Source organism: Erithacus rubecula, assembly GCF_903797595.1.
Source record: "Erithacus rubecula genome assembly, chromosome: 2".
Taxonomy (NCBI): domain Eukaryota; kingdom Metazoa; phylum Chordata; class Aves; order Passeriformes; family Muscicapidae; genus Erithacus; species Erithacus rubecula.
The window spans coordinates 34,079,281-34,097,879 of record NC_136685.1 but is presented as its reverse complement, the minus strand read 5'-3'; the positions used below and the strand labels follow the sequence as shown (position 1 = coordinate 34,097,879).

The window sequence follows — 18,599 nt, the reverse complement described above, 5'->3', positions numbered from 1 at the left end:
GTAGTGACCTTAAAGTGCTGCTCCTAGATCAATTTCAATTTCATGTCAATGCTCTATTCTTAGACAAGACCCTATAGGTTTCCCAATTATCATCTTAATCTGATTGTAAAATTCTTGGTTTGTAGTATTTGAAGGACTGAATCATTTGTGTTGATACAAGACACATCATATTAGCCATCTTTAAGCTTGCACACACCAGGCTGAGAACTTCCAAGTGGCAACTTTCACAACCCCTATTCAAAGTTCTGTTGGGATAAAATTAACTTAAAATGTAAGCACACTATGGAATGAGATTTAAAAGACAACACAGAAAGTATTGACACAAGTGTCTTTCACAAACACAGAATTCAGGACTGAGCTTTGACCTACACTATCAAAGCAGTAACTTACAGATTCAGAGAAATAAACCTTTGGAGCAAAGCAAGGATTTTCATGCCAGTTCCAAGCCTGGTGGCTCCACTTGTTGCAATTCTTTACTTCAGAAGACCTTCAAGCTTTTCAGCCAGCATGAAAATTACATCCCCTTTTACTTCATCCTGAAGAATATCTTCTTCCTACTAAAATTAAAGCTTTTGAAGGAAGCCCACACTGACATTAAAAGCTTATTTGTCAGCTTTGTGGATGATCCTCAATGCACAAATTGCTCTCAAAAGTACCTGTGAATTTCTGGAAGGATGTTTTGATGCAAGACAACAGATCATTTCTTTGATCGCTTGCTTTCACTGGAGGTTTCACAGCATTCTAGAAAATGGACATAGATAGGCAAATAAATACAGAATATCAAAAGGAAGAATATAAGTTTACAGCCTGCTAAGATCTGTATCCTCTCTATATAAGAGTTCTAGAACTGTCTGGAAAATACCCACAATATAAAACTTCCCCCAAAAGCTTGAGCTAATGACTCTACATCAGTGGATACATCTGGCAGTAAATCTGTTTATGTCCCAATCAAGTAGAACCTGCCCAAGTCACACCTAAAAACATAAGCAGCAGATCAAACATTTACACAATACCTGACTGGAATGCTATTGTACTTAGAGCTTGCATGAAATAGCCTCTTGCTTTTTTCCTGCATGGCACCTCCTACTTCTGATGAAGACATATATTCCTAGCACACACATCTGTGGGTGAGGCAGTCATTGGATTAATTGGCTGGTCAAAAATTTTCTACCTCAGTGACTCAAAGCAGCCTTTCAACGAGCTGCAGAAGTGACTTCTGATCAGCATGTGAAGAAAAAAAGCTGTTTCCATGTCCCATTAAAGACTTGGGTCTAACTAGAGGCCTGCTGCTGAAGGAAAGATGTTTGCCTCTTATCTGTACTGACAGGCCATTTTCTGCCATTTGAAGTCAAGACGAGAAGAAGAAAATACAACAGGTAAGAAAAATGGGCTATGTGTACAGTGTGAGGTGTATGGGTGGAAACAAATCTGAGAGATGACTGTGCATGTGTATACAACATGGAGCTCCTGGACCAGGTCCAGTGGAGGGCAAAAAAGATGTTGAGGGGACTGGAGCATCTCTCTTACAAGGAAAGCCTGAGGGAGCTGTTCAGCCTTTAGAAGACTGAGAGGGCATCTCATTAATGCCTATCAGTCTCTGAAAAGAGGGTTCCAGGAGGATTGAACTAAGCTCTTCTCAGCAGTGTTGAACAAAAGGACAAACAGCAATGGGCAGAAACCGATGAACAGGAAGTTCTACCTGAATTTGAGGAAGAACTTCTTTACTGTGCAGATGACCACACACTGGAACGGATTGCCCTGAGAAGTTGTTGAGTCTCCCTCACTGGAGATATTCAAGAACCATCCAGACACAATCCTATGCAATGTGCTCTAGGATGACCCTGATGAAGCAGGGAGGTTGGACCAGATGGCCCTTTGTGGTCCCTTCCAATCTTACCCATTCTGTGTGACTCTGTAATTAACTGAAGAAGCTACTCTGCCATTTTTTGCACATTTCTGTGGTAGTTCTGGTTTCTTTGACTCTGTCCCCAGTAGATTAGTCAAAATCATTTAAATACTTTGAAAAAAAAAAGCAAAGCTGTGGTTGCTCCCTGCAGGATGGTCACTTTTGGAGGAGGGAGAAAGAAACTGCTGCAAAATGTTTAAGAAATTCCTGCCCCCAGCACACATTCTAGAGAGTGGCTTTCAAGTGTTGCAAAACCTTTGGCAGACTCACCACTTCTCTGGTCCATACACATCAGATTGATTAAGACAGCCTGCAAGGAAAGGGCAAAGAGAAAATGCTTTGCTATCCTCAGTAAAAAGTTATACTAATACCCACTGACATCCAGCTTTTCCAGCACATTATGGTATCATGCCTGCATGAGTTTTTACTAGAAGGGCAATTTCCACTTTTAAAAGAGTTCAGTAGAAGATGCTGTAAGAGCATTATTGACAGGAGCAATGGAAGGAGATGTGGTGCAGTGCAGTGACAAATCCACACAGCGTGTTTGAATTCAGAAACTCCTTAATGCCATTAGCTGGATTGAACAAAACACTTTGTGTACAAGAGGAAAGAGGAAGGTTCCTGAGAGGAACCTGAGAACCAAGAAATAGCCACCACCTAAAATCAGCTGCCATCCTCCTGTGGGGTTATAATGGCTCTTACTGTTCCCTGGGCTTTAGACAGTATTGTACCACTCAGGTTTTCCAGCCTGCTTTCTTACCAGCTTTTGAGTGAGAACAGATAAGTAAATTGCAGGAGCACAGATCTTTTTGTCCTAAGTAAGGCTGCAAGGCAATTAAAATATGATGATTTTATGTTAATGATTACAGTATCAAAAAAGTAGATTTTTTCACTAGGGTAACAGAAAGATATGCAGTTTTAGTATACTTAGAGGAAGAATAATTTTAGTAAAGGAAAAATAATTTTAGTAAACAATAAAAAAATATGCAAGCAGCAAGGCCTTTAGAAATTTACAAGGCCTACAGACTTCAATCCCTATTATTCACTTCCAAATGAGCTCAGTTCTTTCAAGTCTTTTAATACCCTGCATATCCTTTTACACTGCCAGACTTTCAAGATCCACTCCAAGTCACTCAACATATTGCTGGTTAGATACCATCAAGCACAGAACATATGAAACTGAAGGGCTTTCAGGCTTTTACAATATTAGAAGCTTTTTGTTCAGGAGGATCTTTGAACTGTGTACATTCCAACATCTTAAGCTTGGATTTAAAGCTAAAAAAATTGGGGGCACATACTGAAAGAGCTCTGCTAGTGTGGTGTGTGTAGAGAATCCCAGGTTATTTTTCTTCTGAGTGGAATAAAAGAAAGTTTTCCTGTCCTTTTGGCAGCTTCCCAGGAATCCTTGGACAAGATCACAGTGGTCCCACATCATACTATGAAATGAATCCAACTCCCCATTGTCCCTGGTGAAAGCCCTGCAGAGGATGGTCTCTGCAGAGCTCAGAGCAGAACTGGCAAACCTGCAAGAGCATGTGTCAGCTTGCACAGCAGAGACACAGATCAAGGCCTCAGTCACACGGGTGCACCTCTAATTGACCAGCAATAATGTCAGTGAATTACAGCTCATGTCCCATATGCTGCAGACTGGGTGGCTAGTGGTTTCTGTAACATTGCCAGGTTTCCAGCAAAGTCACTCAGGAACTCTCCAGTAAATGCCACTAGAGCCCTTTTTGGCAGCAGAATTAAAAGAATAAGAACTTTCCCTTGGCAGCAAAGTTAGTAATTCTAAGCTTTCACTTACAAAGCTCAGCTTACTGAACTGAACCCAGTATTACTGCCTTATCTGAATCATGCTTTGAAACACAGTTTCTTTCACATGGTTTGTGAGCTGGAATGGGAATTTGTTGCTCTTGACTACAGCAATCAGTTTCGTCTAAGATAGTTTGTAATAGATGAAAGGATCAGTCCAGCTGGTGATGGAGATCAGATTTCTCTCATTAACAAATACAGCATTCCAAACCATTTAGGAGTCTTTATCCAGGAGAGGTCAGCAAGCCTTCTATAGACGAGCACCATCTGTTTAATAACCAAAAGACAGATATTATTGAATATATATTCTTGAATGCTACCCAGTTTCCATTCTCAACTACCCATAGACAAATTACCATTTATATTTAATCAGTACCTAAATAGAAATGGGAATTTAACAGAAGCTGGTTATAAGAGTGATCAGATCACAGATATCTTCTTATATTGATTAAACACATTAAGAAATGCAGAGATTTTTCATTTCCTTGAGCTGCTTCCTCTTCCTCATCACAGCGATGGCATCTGTGATCTTTGCTTTCTGTTTGTGCATTTGTACGAGGATGCAATGCACAAATATAGATCATATAAAGATTGTGGAATTCAAGAGTTGCCCTGTAAAAAGAAACACACCTCAGGGAATTAACTTTAACCTAAACTCATCCAAGTTATTATTCAAAAATGATCACTAATGGGACTTTTAATTTCTAATGGGGAAAGAAGTTTAACACACACACACACACCACAAAACAATCAATCTCACAGATAAGAGAGTTTAGGAGAAGTTTAACACAGACATTATAGCAGTAGCCAGTTTTTCCTTTGTATTCCCCTCATGACTAATGATAATGCATTAAACATGCCAGCAAGCATTTACCTTGTTCTCTATTGAATCAGCAGCAAAGATCCTGTTTTATAAAAAAATCTACAAATATAAGTGTTGACTGGACTCACCCCTCTTAAAGTGGAATTCATTATGTGAAAATGTGGCCTCACTTGAAAGTAATGCTAATGTCTTTTTAGCGAGAGTCAGAAAGTGAAGGGGCATAATCTGTTTTCAACATATAGCTCCAAATCCAGAATAACTTTCCAGATTTAATAAGAAAACTCTCCTTTTGTACAAAGGGAGAGAGGCTTCACTAAGAGTTACCCGCAAAGGATCCTCTTTAGTGCTGCCCTGCTGCCTACAGTAGCTTGAGGAAAACTGACACTTGAGCTCCAGTGCTGACCCAGCTGGCATTTTGATACTTGCCTTGCTAGTGCTGGAAATGTTTCAGGTCTTAGTTTATGCTTTGACATGTCTGAGACACATGCACCCTGGCTCTTCAGGATCAGCAAGTTTGCAGGCCTCATATATTTTGTGAATCTAATGTAGTGCTTGACAGCAACTCTTCATAAAGTTCTTCTTCATAAGAGCATAGGCTACACTATTTATTCTCCAGGACTGCCCATGTTTAGATGACTTGTATGCATGTTCAACCATGGCAGCTCCTACTACAACTTGGCAAGAGCCTCCCCAAGTTTCTGCTATGGATTTTTCATACTTTTGCTCCTGAAGTACAGGTAAACAATATCAATATTTAATTTGTAACTCATTATCTAGGTGTGTTACTATAAAGACTGTAACACAACCTTAGTGATGAGGTGCCTGAAATACTGTGAGCCAGTGCCCAAAAGAAAATGTGCTCTTTTTTTGTAACTAAATGAGAATTATTTCAAAAGTCCTTAAATTTCATTCCAGTATACAAAGAATATATTTATAATATAACAGTATGCAGAAAACCACTCTCCTCAAAATATAGAAAAGATGCATTCAATTTGAGATCATTATTGATACTAGAATGTCCTTTGTAACTGAGAAATTAGATGTAAGACCTGAAAGGTCACTAAATATGAATGGTGATGCCATACAGCTAGAAGCAGGAGAGCAGAAAATAGGATAAGATGAAATAATCTAGTCAGCTGACCCAGAAATAAGCATATCAGGCAGACAGACAGACAGACTTAGCTATTCTAGAGAGCACTTAAGTCTTTCTATCACATTCCCTTTAAAAGACTAAGTGTCTCAGTATCAGATTCCTATCAATGTAATGAAATGATAAGATTGTTCAAGGTGAAGTTTAAGGCTGAAGGTCTAGGTCACTGACTTTTAAATCCACATTGAAAATCAGAACTGGATATAAATCAGGATTATAAACCTCATACTAAAGAGGGACTATCAAAGACATATCAAATATGGTTAACACCTTAGGTATAGAGTCAAAGTAGGTCAGATTCCAGCCTCAGAGTTAAACTACTCTTTTGCAAAACCTATTACTTGGAGTGCTTGGCTAGACTCAAGGTTAAATTACTCTTTTTCTGAAATCTAACTCCTGTAATGTGTGGCACATCAGGTAAAAAGTCCCAAAACCCTCAAACCTCAATCATTGTGGGATACCACAGGCAACACAGGGAAGAGACTGCAGCTGTTGTGGCTAGCACCCAGAGCCCTGCAACTAATCTGACATCAGCAGTTTAAGTTTCCAAGAAGCCATAAAGGAAAACAGAAGTGAAGTGGAATAGACAGCAAAATTCTGTTTATACTGTGGATTAAATTTTTGAATAAACAAATTGGAAGGCCTATGCCTTTTGGAAAGCTGACTTGAGGAAGGAAGAATGTAATCTTATGAGAAAAATAATGGAAAAATATGGTGCTCAGACACCTTGATGAGTAGGATTTTTCCCTAGTTGCTCAAGTTTTAGGAAAAGCAACAGCAGACTGCAGCTGTACAGTGGAAAATTCCAAGTATACAAAAGAAAGGAAAGACACAGCCATAAGAATGAGGCTTGGAGCTGGATTACTAGCTTTTGTTAATCAAGCTGTTTACCTTACTCTTGGTTTCCTCATAGACCCAAAGACAGCTAGTTGAATGCTAGTCCCAGTAAACTGCAATGAAGGAAGCACAGGTTTTCGCATTCCCGAGGATGCCATCATTATTATTAACTCAGCTTTCCTTCTAGATTTGTCTCTGGTCACTTCTGGCATATGCCCAAGTAGAACTCTGCTTAGATATCCCCAAAACACCCATGTACTAGCCAATATTAATGTCAGTTGTTCCAGCATCTGCATCTCCCACCAGACACCTGCTGCATTCTGCCACTGGTCATTCACGTGGATTTCCTCTGTCTTTAAGCAGCAACAAATGTAATGCTGCACTTCTGCTAATTAAGCCCAGCAAAGGAAATGACACCAGTAACTCCAATCCCAGTGGCTGGTTTCTCTCAGTGTGGGTAGCCCTCCAGCCATGCACAGACACGGTGCATTCATTCTGTGCTCTGGTGCCCATCAGGCGCTGCGGCTCCTTAATTGCCTCACATGCACAGACAGTGTGTGCTCACACTCCAAATGCTACCAGCCTCATTAGTTCCTTTCACACTTCATTTCTCCATGTGAGGCATTCAGAGGTTTCACAATCTGCATATCTTCCTTTTAAGATGTCACAGAGCTCTTCTGCAGACCTTTGAGGGATTAACGAGCAAGATGTCTCTATTTTATTAATTAGCTGCTTCTCAGCCGCACTCCACAGCTCTCTACTAGTTCAGCTGCTCAGCTACAGTAATTAGACAACCCACTTTTCAGTCTTCCATAGCATTGCCTCAGAGAGAAAGTTTGACTGTTCCTGAGACTGTGGTACATTCTGGCAATTATTAGACATCTCCTGAATGACTAATAGAGAAATCCTGCTTTCTGTATTATTCACTGCAGTATTACAGCTCCCCATTCTAGGCTTTGTCTCATGCACTCTGCTGTTAATATGTGCCATCACTGGCACTCAAGTGTCCAGATGTTATCTGAAAGATTCTGTATTTACATAATTCAGACATAACAGTCATAAAGAATGTATTCACACTCCCTCAGATTCAGAGTTGCAAGTAAAGTGGGTACTGTTACTTCTTATGCTACAATACTTCTCAAACAGGAACAAAATCAAGCCAACAAACATATGCTGTCTGCTTCATGCATTGGAAGGCTTGCTTGTATGTCTGAGCCCACAATTTTTCTTAGTTACCAGCAGCTCATGTACTCACAGCACTTGACATGCAGAAATTTATAAAATATGAAATGGCCTTTTTAAAAATTTGCCAGTCAATCACAATTAATATTGTGCAGTCTGTACAACTACAAGGAAAAAAACAAATCATTAATTGCACTTAGTTATGTTACTTGCTAAAATATTTCCTTGAAATACCAAACAAATAGTGTCTATGCTGAACAGCTCTCCAGACTCCATAGTGATCCTACTCCTTGCTATCTTGTCCATTTATCTACATGACCAAGCTACTCATTTAGGCCAAGCTGTGGCTCCTTTCATCTCTCAAAAACCAAGATTTAGGAGGAGATGCTGTTTCTAAGTGGAACAAACACACCTTCAACTTAACGCTTGAAAGTAGTAAAGCAAAATGGTTTTCCCTTCCCAAGAGGCAATGAGAAGCAATGCCAGGGTCTGACAGACTGTTAGGAGCTGTATGTGCTGTCCGTGCACTGCTGAGTAAGTCCATCCCAGAGTGTGCTGGCAGCATAGATATGTACAGACACAGCTGACCAGATCTGAAACCCCTGCTGCCTGTCTCTAAATATATCTCCAAAGGCTGTAGCTCAAGAAGGGCCTGGGATGTGCACCCATCAGAGCCCTTGGTCTTGTCTGGATGAACGAGATGCCCAGGACTAAGGTCCACCACAGATAACACCTACCCTTGTAGCCAGACACGGTCTGTATCAGTTCCTGCCACTGTATCCCACATAAAAAGTAGGCTAGCCCTATAAGACAAGGTGTAAGGCACTGCAGAAGGATGATTATATTATGACCTCCCTAGTAGAGAAGAAATAACCAATCTACTTATCTATCAGTGTAAGAGAACTTGGACTGTTTGTTCAAGGAGAGTTGAAACACTTTAACATTATCTAGTTTTCTAATATATAGCTTGCAGAATTGCCCCTCATGTTGCCTTACACACAGACACACACATGCAGTGTGTTCTCTGCAGTTTATGCACTTAATCAGACAACTGTGAACATGAAGTTTGGATTTTTTCAGCGTGGATGTAGGAGGGAAATGAACACAGAATGTCAGTTATCCAGTTTCCATAATTCAGTGAGGTAAGGCTTTACAGACATGTCAGTCAGAAATAGAGCCAGAGTGTGCCAAATATCTGTTCAAAGTATTTTACATGAATTAAACTGTTCCACACAAAAGCAGTGACTTCACTTGTCTTCACTTCTTAGTTTGGTAGAGTGATGGACTTTGAACTATCCAACACTTAAAACCTCATTCAATCACTCATGCACTGATGTGTTTGCTTATACAGATGATGAATAAATTTTCCACTACCAGCTGTCCAAGCCCACTGTTAGTTAGCACCTAGCTTACTAAGAGTGAAGCTAACTAAGGTTAACACACCTCTTAAAATTAACTGCAAGAAACAACTCAATATAAAACATCTTGCAATTATTTCAGTTACATCTGCCTCTTATGTTGTTTCAGCTGTAGAATTCCCCACCTGGGAATTCTCCCCAGCCCTTAGTCCCTGGAGCCAATATTACCAGGGCAAATGGCACATGTTGAAATCCTGAGAATTCAGGTCTGTGAAGATATGTAACACTCTTATCACAAGTAATTGAATGGTTAAACATGAGGAACTAAGATTCTGCCAGCTATTGTCAGCAGATACTATGACAGCAAAAGATAAAGCTCCCTTGGAAAAAAGCTCCATAAAATGGAATGAACTCTGTTGAAAACTTAAGACCACTGTAAACCTCCCTGCTTTTCCTCTTGAGATGCCAAGTGCTTTTCTCTGACCGTCTGCAGTATAAACACATAGCTATTTAGAAACTTGTATAAAATAAAATTCCAAAGCAAAACACTCCAGCAATTCTCTGTGAGCCCTTCATCATCTGGTGGGAGGCTGTAAGACAAAGGATGACAGGTGTCAGACGTGCTGAGTAATGCCTGGCTGAGGAGAGCTCGGGTGCTCCAGCAGTGAAAAGCCCTGTGAAGTGGTGCAGAAAGCAGGCAGGCTCAGATCCAGAAGGATCTTTTTGTGTATTTCTTTTCTCAGATATCCAAAAAACTACAGTTGGTATGCTTCATCTAGGAATATAGCATGTTGGCAGTTTTCCTTCTCCAGTTCACTTAGGGTCCAGGGTCAGCCAATCTGTTAAACACTTAGATGGACCTGAACCTCCAGGACAGATTTAAAGTTAAGCCTGTATTTTACTGCCCTTAGGAAATGCACCTAATCAGGTTCTGCTGCTGGCTGAAACAAGGCCTGACAATGAACTTACAGTGAAATCCATAAACTTCATGCAATAAAAAAAAGTACTGAAATATTCTGAAAGGGAATTAAAAATCCAGCCAGCTCAAGCTCACATCTCATCAAGCATAAAGACAAAGCCAATAATTTTTCAGGCTAAGTACTTCTTCTGGCATTAGAGTTCAAATTCGAGGTGAATAAAAGTCCTGGTTTAAGCAGGCATTAAAATAAAAAAAAAGCAAACCCAAACTGAAGTGTTTTTGCTTTTTCTTCTCTCTCTTTTTTTTTTTTTTTCCTATATTCAGAATTACAATCTTGGTTGTCAAACACTCAGTTCTGCCATGCTAGCTACTTCCACAGTAATGAAAGCATCTTGTGCTTTGATGACACAGCTATCCCCCTGTGCATTTTATCAAGCAGTGAAGAGAAAATAATTGAAAAAGAGAAGGCCTCTGGCCTTCTGGGTGTGTTTCACACTGTGAGTGTCAATGCAAGGCTGAAGCCTCATGCTCCCAAGCATGCACAGCACTCACCCTGCTGCCAGGGCTCTCAGGACATTGATAAACTCTTGATATTGTTTAAAACAGAAATCAAACATTCCTCTTCACAACACACATTAAAAAAACATCCACAGTCCGATTTCTACAAAACTCTACACTGCTGATCAGAAACTTCTATGACAACTAGGCATGGCATATACTTTGGATTCTTCCTAGATCCTCAAACATATGAAAGCTACCATGAGCCCTTCATCACTATGGTATGCCATGAAAAAAATCAAACCTCAAGAGACTGTAGAGATTTTCAGTATAAGGTCAGGAGTCAGAATCAAGTATAAGAAGGTGAGGTTCAGGATAAAACATCCCAGCTGTGTCCTGTTAAAAGATGATGGGATGATCTGTGCAAATGTCAAATCAAACATAGTTCTTACAAAAGTACTTGAGTTTAAGAAAACACTTGCTAATGGTCCTGCAGCTCCTTTGCTGAAAGCCTTTCATTCTTCACTATGCTCAACTCTGAATGCTTCATGCACCATGGAACAGCTGACCCTATTCCCCCTCTGAATATACTGGAGTTACTAATATGCAGCAGTTCTTTCTCACCAAGATGTGAATGCATCCATGACTGGCCAGAACACATAGAATCAATGAGGTTTTCCTAAATCTCAAATTGCAATGAAAGAAAGGAATTTCAGGAATTAACTTTCCCAGTATCTTATGATGAGTTTAATACTGTTCTGGAAAGCTTATACTCCTGAATCTGATCCAAAGTAGCAATGGGAGGTGGTGGTAATGGTACCCTTTTTGAACAAACAGCATTAACAAAGGAATCCAGATGAGAACTTCCAATCTTTGTGGTGTTCCAGACTCATTCTGTACTTTTACCAGAGTGTCAGAACTCTGTTCTTGACTAATCTCATTTGCAGGCAAAACTCCTACTGTTGCCACAGAAAACACACAAGCTGGTGAAAGGAGTAAAATTATTGGCAATTACTTTTTACCAAGTTAGCTGAAACATTTGCTTTCAAATTACTATTCAAACACGTTGACAATTCAGTAACATCCAGGAGACAGATGATAAGGGAGGGTTTCATGAAGCAACGTTTTCCAGCCTGAGTGCAGCTTCCCATGTAGCAACTGTTACTGGGGAAGGGCTGGTTTCACCCACAAAGAAATAACCTTCCCTGGTAATAGTTAAGCAGCATCACAGGCTGCTGAGGCTTTAGCCTTTTAATTGTTTAATTGTTTTTTGTTGTTGATTGCCAACAATTTCACACCACGTGAAGGAAAGTCTAAAGAAATCTTAGGAACAGTACAGCTGCTACGGTTTTGGATGTTACAGAATTTTGTGGCTGTTCTTGGTAACAGATGTGAAAGGCGGCAGCACAGACAGTAAGGAACTGGCAAAAATCTCAAAGAGCCTCTGCCCAGGAAATAATTTTGACTCACATTTTTTTTCAAGCTGGTTATCATCCACTATAGATAATTATCACTATGCTGAAGACTGAAACTGAGAAACACACAACAAAAGAAACTATACTGGTGCTGTGTGTTTGTTCTCCAGATGTATAAGGGTGCCATGCTTTCAGAGCTGAGCAAACAAATTTTGGTATCAAAGCAGTTTTATTTGGGTGGAGTATTTTTTTCTCTTTAATCCCTATACACACATTGTTCTTATGATAAAAATCAGGTACTTAAAACAGCAAATGCCTGTGTTGATACAGTAATATTCATTAACTTACCACATACCTCTCTGTATTTGCACTGCTTTATCTCTTTTTTATATATAAATTGTGTATCATTAGGAGTTATCTGTATAGCAGCTGCCAAAGAAATAGTAAGACAAATTTAAACACCCATTCTTCCTTCAGCCTCACAGTTCTAAAGTAACCTGGTTAACAGGACTTGAGTCCAGCCAACACTCAAGAGACTCCACCTCAGACAGCTTTTGTAAGAAGTGTCACTGGCATGTACATGTGTACATCCTGTCCAGGTCAGCCTATTATCTTTTACGGCTCCCAGTCCTGCCTTCTTTTCCCCAGTAACTGCCAGATCCATATTCACTGCACAAAACATAACTGAAAATCCTGAGAACACAAATCCTGCATTATTCTCAAATATGTGAAAATAAGAGAGTGGGGTTTCAATTCATCTGCAGACATCTGCAGAGATCAAAGCATGTATTCTAAAAGCCTACAGAAAAAAAACAAGTAAAAAGTCTTACTTGTAGCACTGATTTGGGAATAATTTAGTTAAATTCATGCAAACGTACAAGACTTGTGCTTTTTAATGAACTGGAAAGAGCTAAAATCCTGTGTGACCATTTTTAAAAGAACATATTTATTCTAAAGATCCCTCACAAACACCAAACAAAATATATTCTGGAAGATATGCACAGCATGTGAGAGTTCTGAATATTTCATCATTTCACCCAAAAATTCCTTCACCAATCAAAAGGCAAGTAGTTTCCTCACCTGCAAACTTAGATTTGCCCAGGAACTTTGCTATTTTAGGGCAGCAGGCTCCCAGGGGGGAATCTGCTTTTAAAGGCTACAAAAATGTCCTTGGTTAAAAAAAAAAAAAAAAAGCTTTTATTATAGGTAGAGCTCATTTCCCTTCTCAAGAAAGAGCCAACTTAACCAAAGCCCCACTGAATTTAAGATACAGTTAACTATAAAACAAGAACAGGAGTAAACTCACAGATTCAAAGTGAAGGACTTAGAGGGATATACAGAGAATTCCCATGGTGAAACTGCTATCCCTCAAGGCAGTCACCTTTTTTATCTCCAGTACCAAAATCTTTTGATAAAACCCAAAGCTACTCCCAGAATGGCAAAGCAGGAGTTGCTGCATGTTCTTTCTCTGGCTGACAGAAGCCACTTTGGTCAGAAGAGGGTTGAAAAGAGGTTTCTCAGCTTCCTGGGAGCCCTTGTTGGGTCTGTAAATACCAACAAGGAAATGGAAAACTGCAACATAACATCAGTAAGGGTCCATGGCAGAAACAGGTCACAGCCTGGTATGTGCCCTCCCATCACATGTTCTGGGGTTTGGTTAATGGGACACTGTCCAGGAAACACCCAGGAGCAGCTGGGAAGCTCATGGGAGAAGGACTCAGTGCTGGAACAGGAAGCCTGTACAATATCCTCCAAAAGGCTCACAACGGACCACCATGTGTGTGCTAGGGAAACACCACAATGCCCACCCACCCTCCAGCCACTCTCACAGCAGTACCTGGGGATTGTAGACTTTCCAATCCTTATTTTGAATTCAGTAACCTGTAATAAATTCATGTCATATAATGTACTTTGCAATATAGAAAAATCTAAATTTTGAATGAAGGTGAAATAAAACTAGTCTTGCTGACTAGTCAATTGTTATTACACAAACTCTGGCCAACCTGGAGCTAAAGCTATCAACTGGCAGGCTGATGTCAGCACACTCACTCCCCTGTTATATGATGCCAAACAGGAAAGATAATGGCTGAGTTCTTCCTACCTTTCTCTTAACAGAAGCACTTGTTTCACTTTTTCTCCTCTATTTGGCTACTCATTTACCTTTTTTTTTGTTTGTAAAGAAGAGTATATAAAGTATCCAAGGCTTATTTTGGCCAGTATTTTACAGTTTCCTTTATGAAATAAAACCCATCACCAATTGCTTAATCAGATCTTCCTTATCTTAAAATTTAGTTTACATGCATCACTGTTATCAAGAGATTAAGATATCTACTCTTCTTTACACAGACAATACATTATATTTTCTATTAAAAAAAAAAAAAAAAGATAAATCCCTGACTTCATTTTATCAAAATAAAGAGAAAGCTGAACTATCATGTCAGTTTCTAAGGCATTTACCAGTACTAACTGCAGGTCTGAAGTAATTTCGTGTCTTCTGACAATGATCTCTCTGGATATCAGAGGGCAATTCTTAAAATCACTTTTATTTTCACAGGTATCTTTACTGCAGTTTATTTGTACAAGCACAGCATTTTATAAAGGAACTCAAATTGCATTAAATAGCAAGAGAGACATTTATCCATTATTTCAAGGGAAAGAAAAAAAGCAGTAGTTGCCCTGAAAGGTTCTGTGAGTGATTTACTGATTTCCTTTCTTACATTCTCAGTCCCACTTGGAAGTTTTCCTCCTCATATACCTGGACCCCTCACTGTCGATTGCTTCGTAGAGGTCCTTTTTATTCTCTGCTGTTGCATGCAAATAACCAAGGTAGGCCACACAGAGGCTAATTGCTATCAGTCCAAATGCCATCACAGGTTTGTTCTGACAAGAAAAAAAGGTGGTAAATGGTTTTAGTCAAAACATTTTTCAATAAACTCAAACATTACATTCTTCTATCAAAACCAATTACTGAAGGTCTCTACTACAAAATTTTAACAGATCATCTGGATATACTACTGGGGCAACACACTCTGGTCTTGCTTGATTACAGTTCTCTAAACAACATCTTGTATTCTTATCAGAAAATCTACTTTTATTACACACACAAAATTTATACTTATTATATGCACAAAATTTCACTCATTGCTGCAAATGCAAATAAAATCCGAGTATCATCAACTTAATGAAAAACGTAAGAAAAGGGAAAATCCAAAATACTGAAAAGCTACCAAAAATCACCTCATTTTGTACCCAGAAAGTTGGCATTCTATGATTAGTTCCCTTTTAAACATTAAAAACCACTCCTGTTGTTTTTATTACTTAATAATAAGTAACAATACTACTTAACCTGTCAAATTATATAGGTAATATGCCTCTGAACAGTCTTTCTGAAAGCAACTTGGCAAGGGACAAAAGAATCAGACAGTATAACAGTGAAATAAAAGCTGCAGTAAACAATGTCATGTTCTGTGCTCTCAACAGTCAAGAATGGAAAAAAGGAAAAAATATTTTTAGTTACATTATTGATTGGTTTGCATAACAAGAGATGGTTATAAAATACACAGAGATTTGTAATGATAACTTTAAAGCAACTGTATCTCTTCAAGCATATTTAGTTTATCTCAGAAGGACTGTCTTACAGGTTTAATGAAAAGCTCTGGGTTCACAGCTCGGAAAAGCATAGTTGTCTGAACACTCCTCAGTCCTGGTTTTCTCTCTTTGGGTGTTCCATTTTCATTTGGAGGTTTGGTGGAAGACATGTTACTTAATGTTGAATATTTCCTAGAAGTAGAATGAGAAACAGGAGTAATTTCTGTAAAAAAAGTGGAAGAGCTGCATTCACTGAATGCAAATTCACACTCAGTTTGTCTTACAGCATCAATTTTAGCTGGTGTAAATATTACTGATCTCCTCCAGTGTCACCAAAGATTCTCAGCTTAAGCACACTGATTTTCAATCTTGTTAATTTTGTGCATCCTAAAATTAACTTTTGGAGATTCATATCTTCATACAGCAAATCTAAATCTCCCAATGATGATCTTAGGTTTTTTCACTTGCCTTTGGCTAATGCTTTAGCTACGTGTGGACTAAACAGCACCGGTCTTCAGACCACTGTCTGAAAAGACAATCCTAGGAAAACGTTTTTTTAAAAAAAACACTTCTATATGACAGGACAGCCCAAGCACCACTGTAATGCACTTCAGCCACTCACCCCAGCAGACTCGAGTCTCACTTTTGCACACACTGGGCACATTGCAAATGCCTTAGGTTCAAAGTGAAAGGGGGAATCTAAGGTACTAGAATACGCAAGGAGTCCTTTATTCCGGGGGTGGTGAGGCGCTGGCACAGGGCGCCCAGAGAAGCTGTGGATGCCCCATCCCTGCCCAGCGTTCCAGGCCAGCCTGGATGGGGCTCTGAGCAGCCGCGCCTTCTGAAACCTGCCCCTGCCCGGAACGAGGTAATTTTTAAGGTCCTTTCCAACCCAAACCACTCTATGAGCACCTGAGGAAAGGTGGGAATAACACGCACTTGGCTACTCGTGGCTGCTGAGGGGCAGAGGAGACACGGCGCTGGGGATCCCCCGGGAAGGAAAGGGCGGCTCAAGGGCAGTCGCACAACCCCAGCCCGGGTGGCGAGGAGCTCCTGGCGCCGCTACCGGGACGAAGGGGGCAGTTTGGCCCCAATGTGGAAAAGTCCAGGGGAACTCCCTGGCGCCCGCCCGGCGCCTCCGCCTCAGGGAGCGGGGCGGGAAGCGGGCTCGGGGCACCACCGCGGCGCGCGCCGCCCGCCCCCGCTACTCACCGCTCGCGCCGCCCGCGGGGCGGGGCCGCGCCTGCGCGATGGCGCCCCCTGCCGGGCGGAGGCCGCGGGCGGGTCCCTCCCCTCAGCCTGTGGCGGCGGGAGGAGCGAGCTGTGTCTGCTCCGTCCGGGCTGCGGAGCTGCCTGCCCAAGAGGAAATGTTCTCACATCGCACCACGGGGGCTTAGATTGGGCACTAGGAAAAACTGCTTCACTGGGAGAGTAGTCTGGCGTTGGAACAAGCTGCCCAGGAATGCCTCATAAGATGTGTGGATATGGCAGTTGTGGATATGGTTTAGTGATGAAAACTGACCCTAGGTGTACAGTGGGACTTGATAATCTTAGAAGTCATTTCCAACCTTAATGATTCTGTGATTATATGAAACACAGAGATATCCAGGCTCACAGAGCTTCCTGTTCCATGTTTTTCTCCTGCAGTAATCAAACTGCCTTTCCCCCCCACCCCCCAAGATGGCAGGTTATATACATTAAATACATTGCAGGTTAACTTTTCACGTCTAAATCCAGATGGAGTATCTAAATTTTTTTTTCTTGTTGTGAGCAAATATAATGAGGTGAGAAAAATAATAGGGAAATAAGTTTAGGTGTCAAGAGAAGATTGGGTGGTATGTCTGGGGTTTGTGTCAACAATTAATTCACAACATACCATCTGCTAATTTGGTAGCTATTGTTTTGGTGGCATATGCCACGCAGCTGATTTTGTTTGGAAACTACTGAGTAAAAAATCTGAGTGAAGCTGCTTTCGTTTGTTTTCATGTTTGTCTAATTGAAAGAAGCCAATGCGAGGTTTTTGCAAGAGCTTGGTTTTTGGGAAAGTGGCTTGGTTTTTTTGAAGGGAAGAGGGATTTTTTTACTGTCATAGAGGAGATATTCTGCATACAGCTCCCAAGCAATTTTTCCCCCCACATTTTGGAAGCCAAAAGAATTACATCACTAGAGAGAAAGTGCAGTCACTTATTGGCCCATGCACCCCTCCCCTGCAGTTACACTGCCCATGCAGATAAAACTTCTGATCCAAAGTCAGCCAGGGTCATCATAGTTTCGTCCAGATTTTAGGATGGGTTTATGCCAGAACACGTTTGCAGTGCATTGGTGGCAAGGATTGTTAGGTTGCTGCTAGTTCTCTGGCATTTCCCATCTTTCTTGTAAAGGACAGGTAAGTCCTAGGCACCATTGACTGGGTAAGATCCACTGTACAAAGAACTCTGGCTGAAGAGAAAATATTTCCCATATGAAGAGCTGCAGGATAAGGCTTTCTGTGTAAAAAGAGAAGCAGAAAGAGATGTAAAAATGAGCTTAGGTTTTGGTGTGAATGCTGGTACTTGGCATGTGTTAAGCATTTCCCAGCTAACCAGATTAACTGTGCAGTGATGAAAAGCTTGAACTGCTTACTGCTTCTAGTTTTGGTTTATGTCTGTAGGAAAGTGTTTTATTGTATCTTTAATGTCAATATTACATTGCTATCATCTGACCCAACAGGATGTTGAAACATTCAGTCCATTAAGGCTTATGAAGTTGTTTGGCATATTTTATAGGAGAGACTCTAAAACATTTTTAAATGTTTTAGACACTATGAGTTTCACAATATTTTAATTAGAGTTGACAAATGGGATTTTTTTTGTTTGTTTGTTTTTTGCTGAACAAATCTGGGGGAGAAGGGAAAGCAAAAATTAGTAATTAGAAGTATTTTTTTCCTCCTTGCTCAAAGCTAATGATGAGAGTTACTATTGTTGCACTGAGGCATGTGGAGCAGTATGACCCTATTAAGGACGTGAATGCATAAGAAACAACCAGACCAGCTAGACAGGGGTGGCATTAAGGGTATTGAGGGGTTTCTGTGTGGTTGTTGCTCTGCTCATATCAATCTCAAGAGTCCTTATG

General features: G+C 40.4%; 1 protein-coding gene across 2 annotated transcripts; it reads right to left on the bottom strand.

Annotated features, from left to right (window-relative positions):
- Positions 1-2,335: 2,335 nt before the first annotated feature.
- SMIM8 (small integral membrane protein 8) lies at positions 2,336-15,788 on the bottom strand. 2 transcript variants are annotated; one of them, XR_013776876.1, is made up of 4 exons: positions 15,539-15,788; positions 14,618-14,780; positions 13,207-13,444; positions 2,336-3,985 (listed from the first exon to the last, which is right to left on the bottom strand). XR_013776876.1 is itself a non-coding variant. In XM_079327316.1 (2 exons), the coding sequence occupies exons 1-2, from the start codon at positions 15,656-15,658 to the stop codon at positions 14,622-14,624; spliced, it is 279 nt and encodes a 92-aa protein (XP_079183442.1). In that variant the 5' UTR covers positions 15,659-15,773; the 3' UTR covers positions 14,424-14,621. The 2 variants fall into 2 exon arrangements, 1 of the variants encoding a protein (XP_079183442.1); XM_079327316.1 differs by lacking the exons at positions 2,336-3,985; positions 13,207-13,444 and having other exon boundaries at positions 14,424-14,780; positions 15,539-15,773.
- Between the last annotated feature and the right edge of the window lie 2,811 nt (positions 15,789-18,599).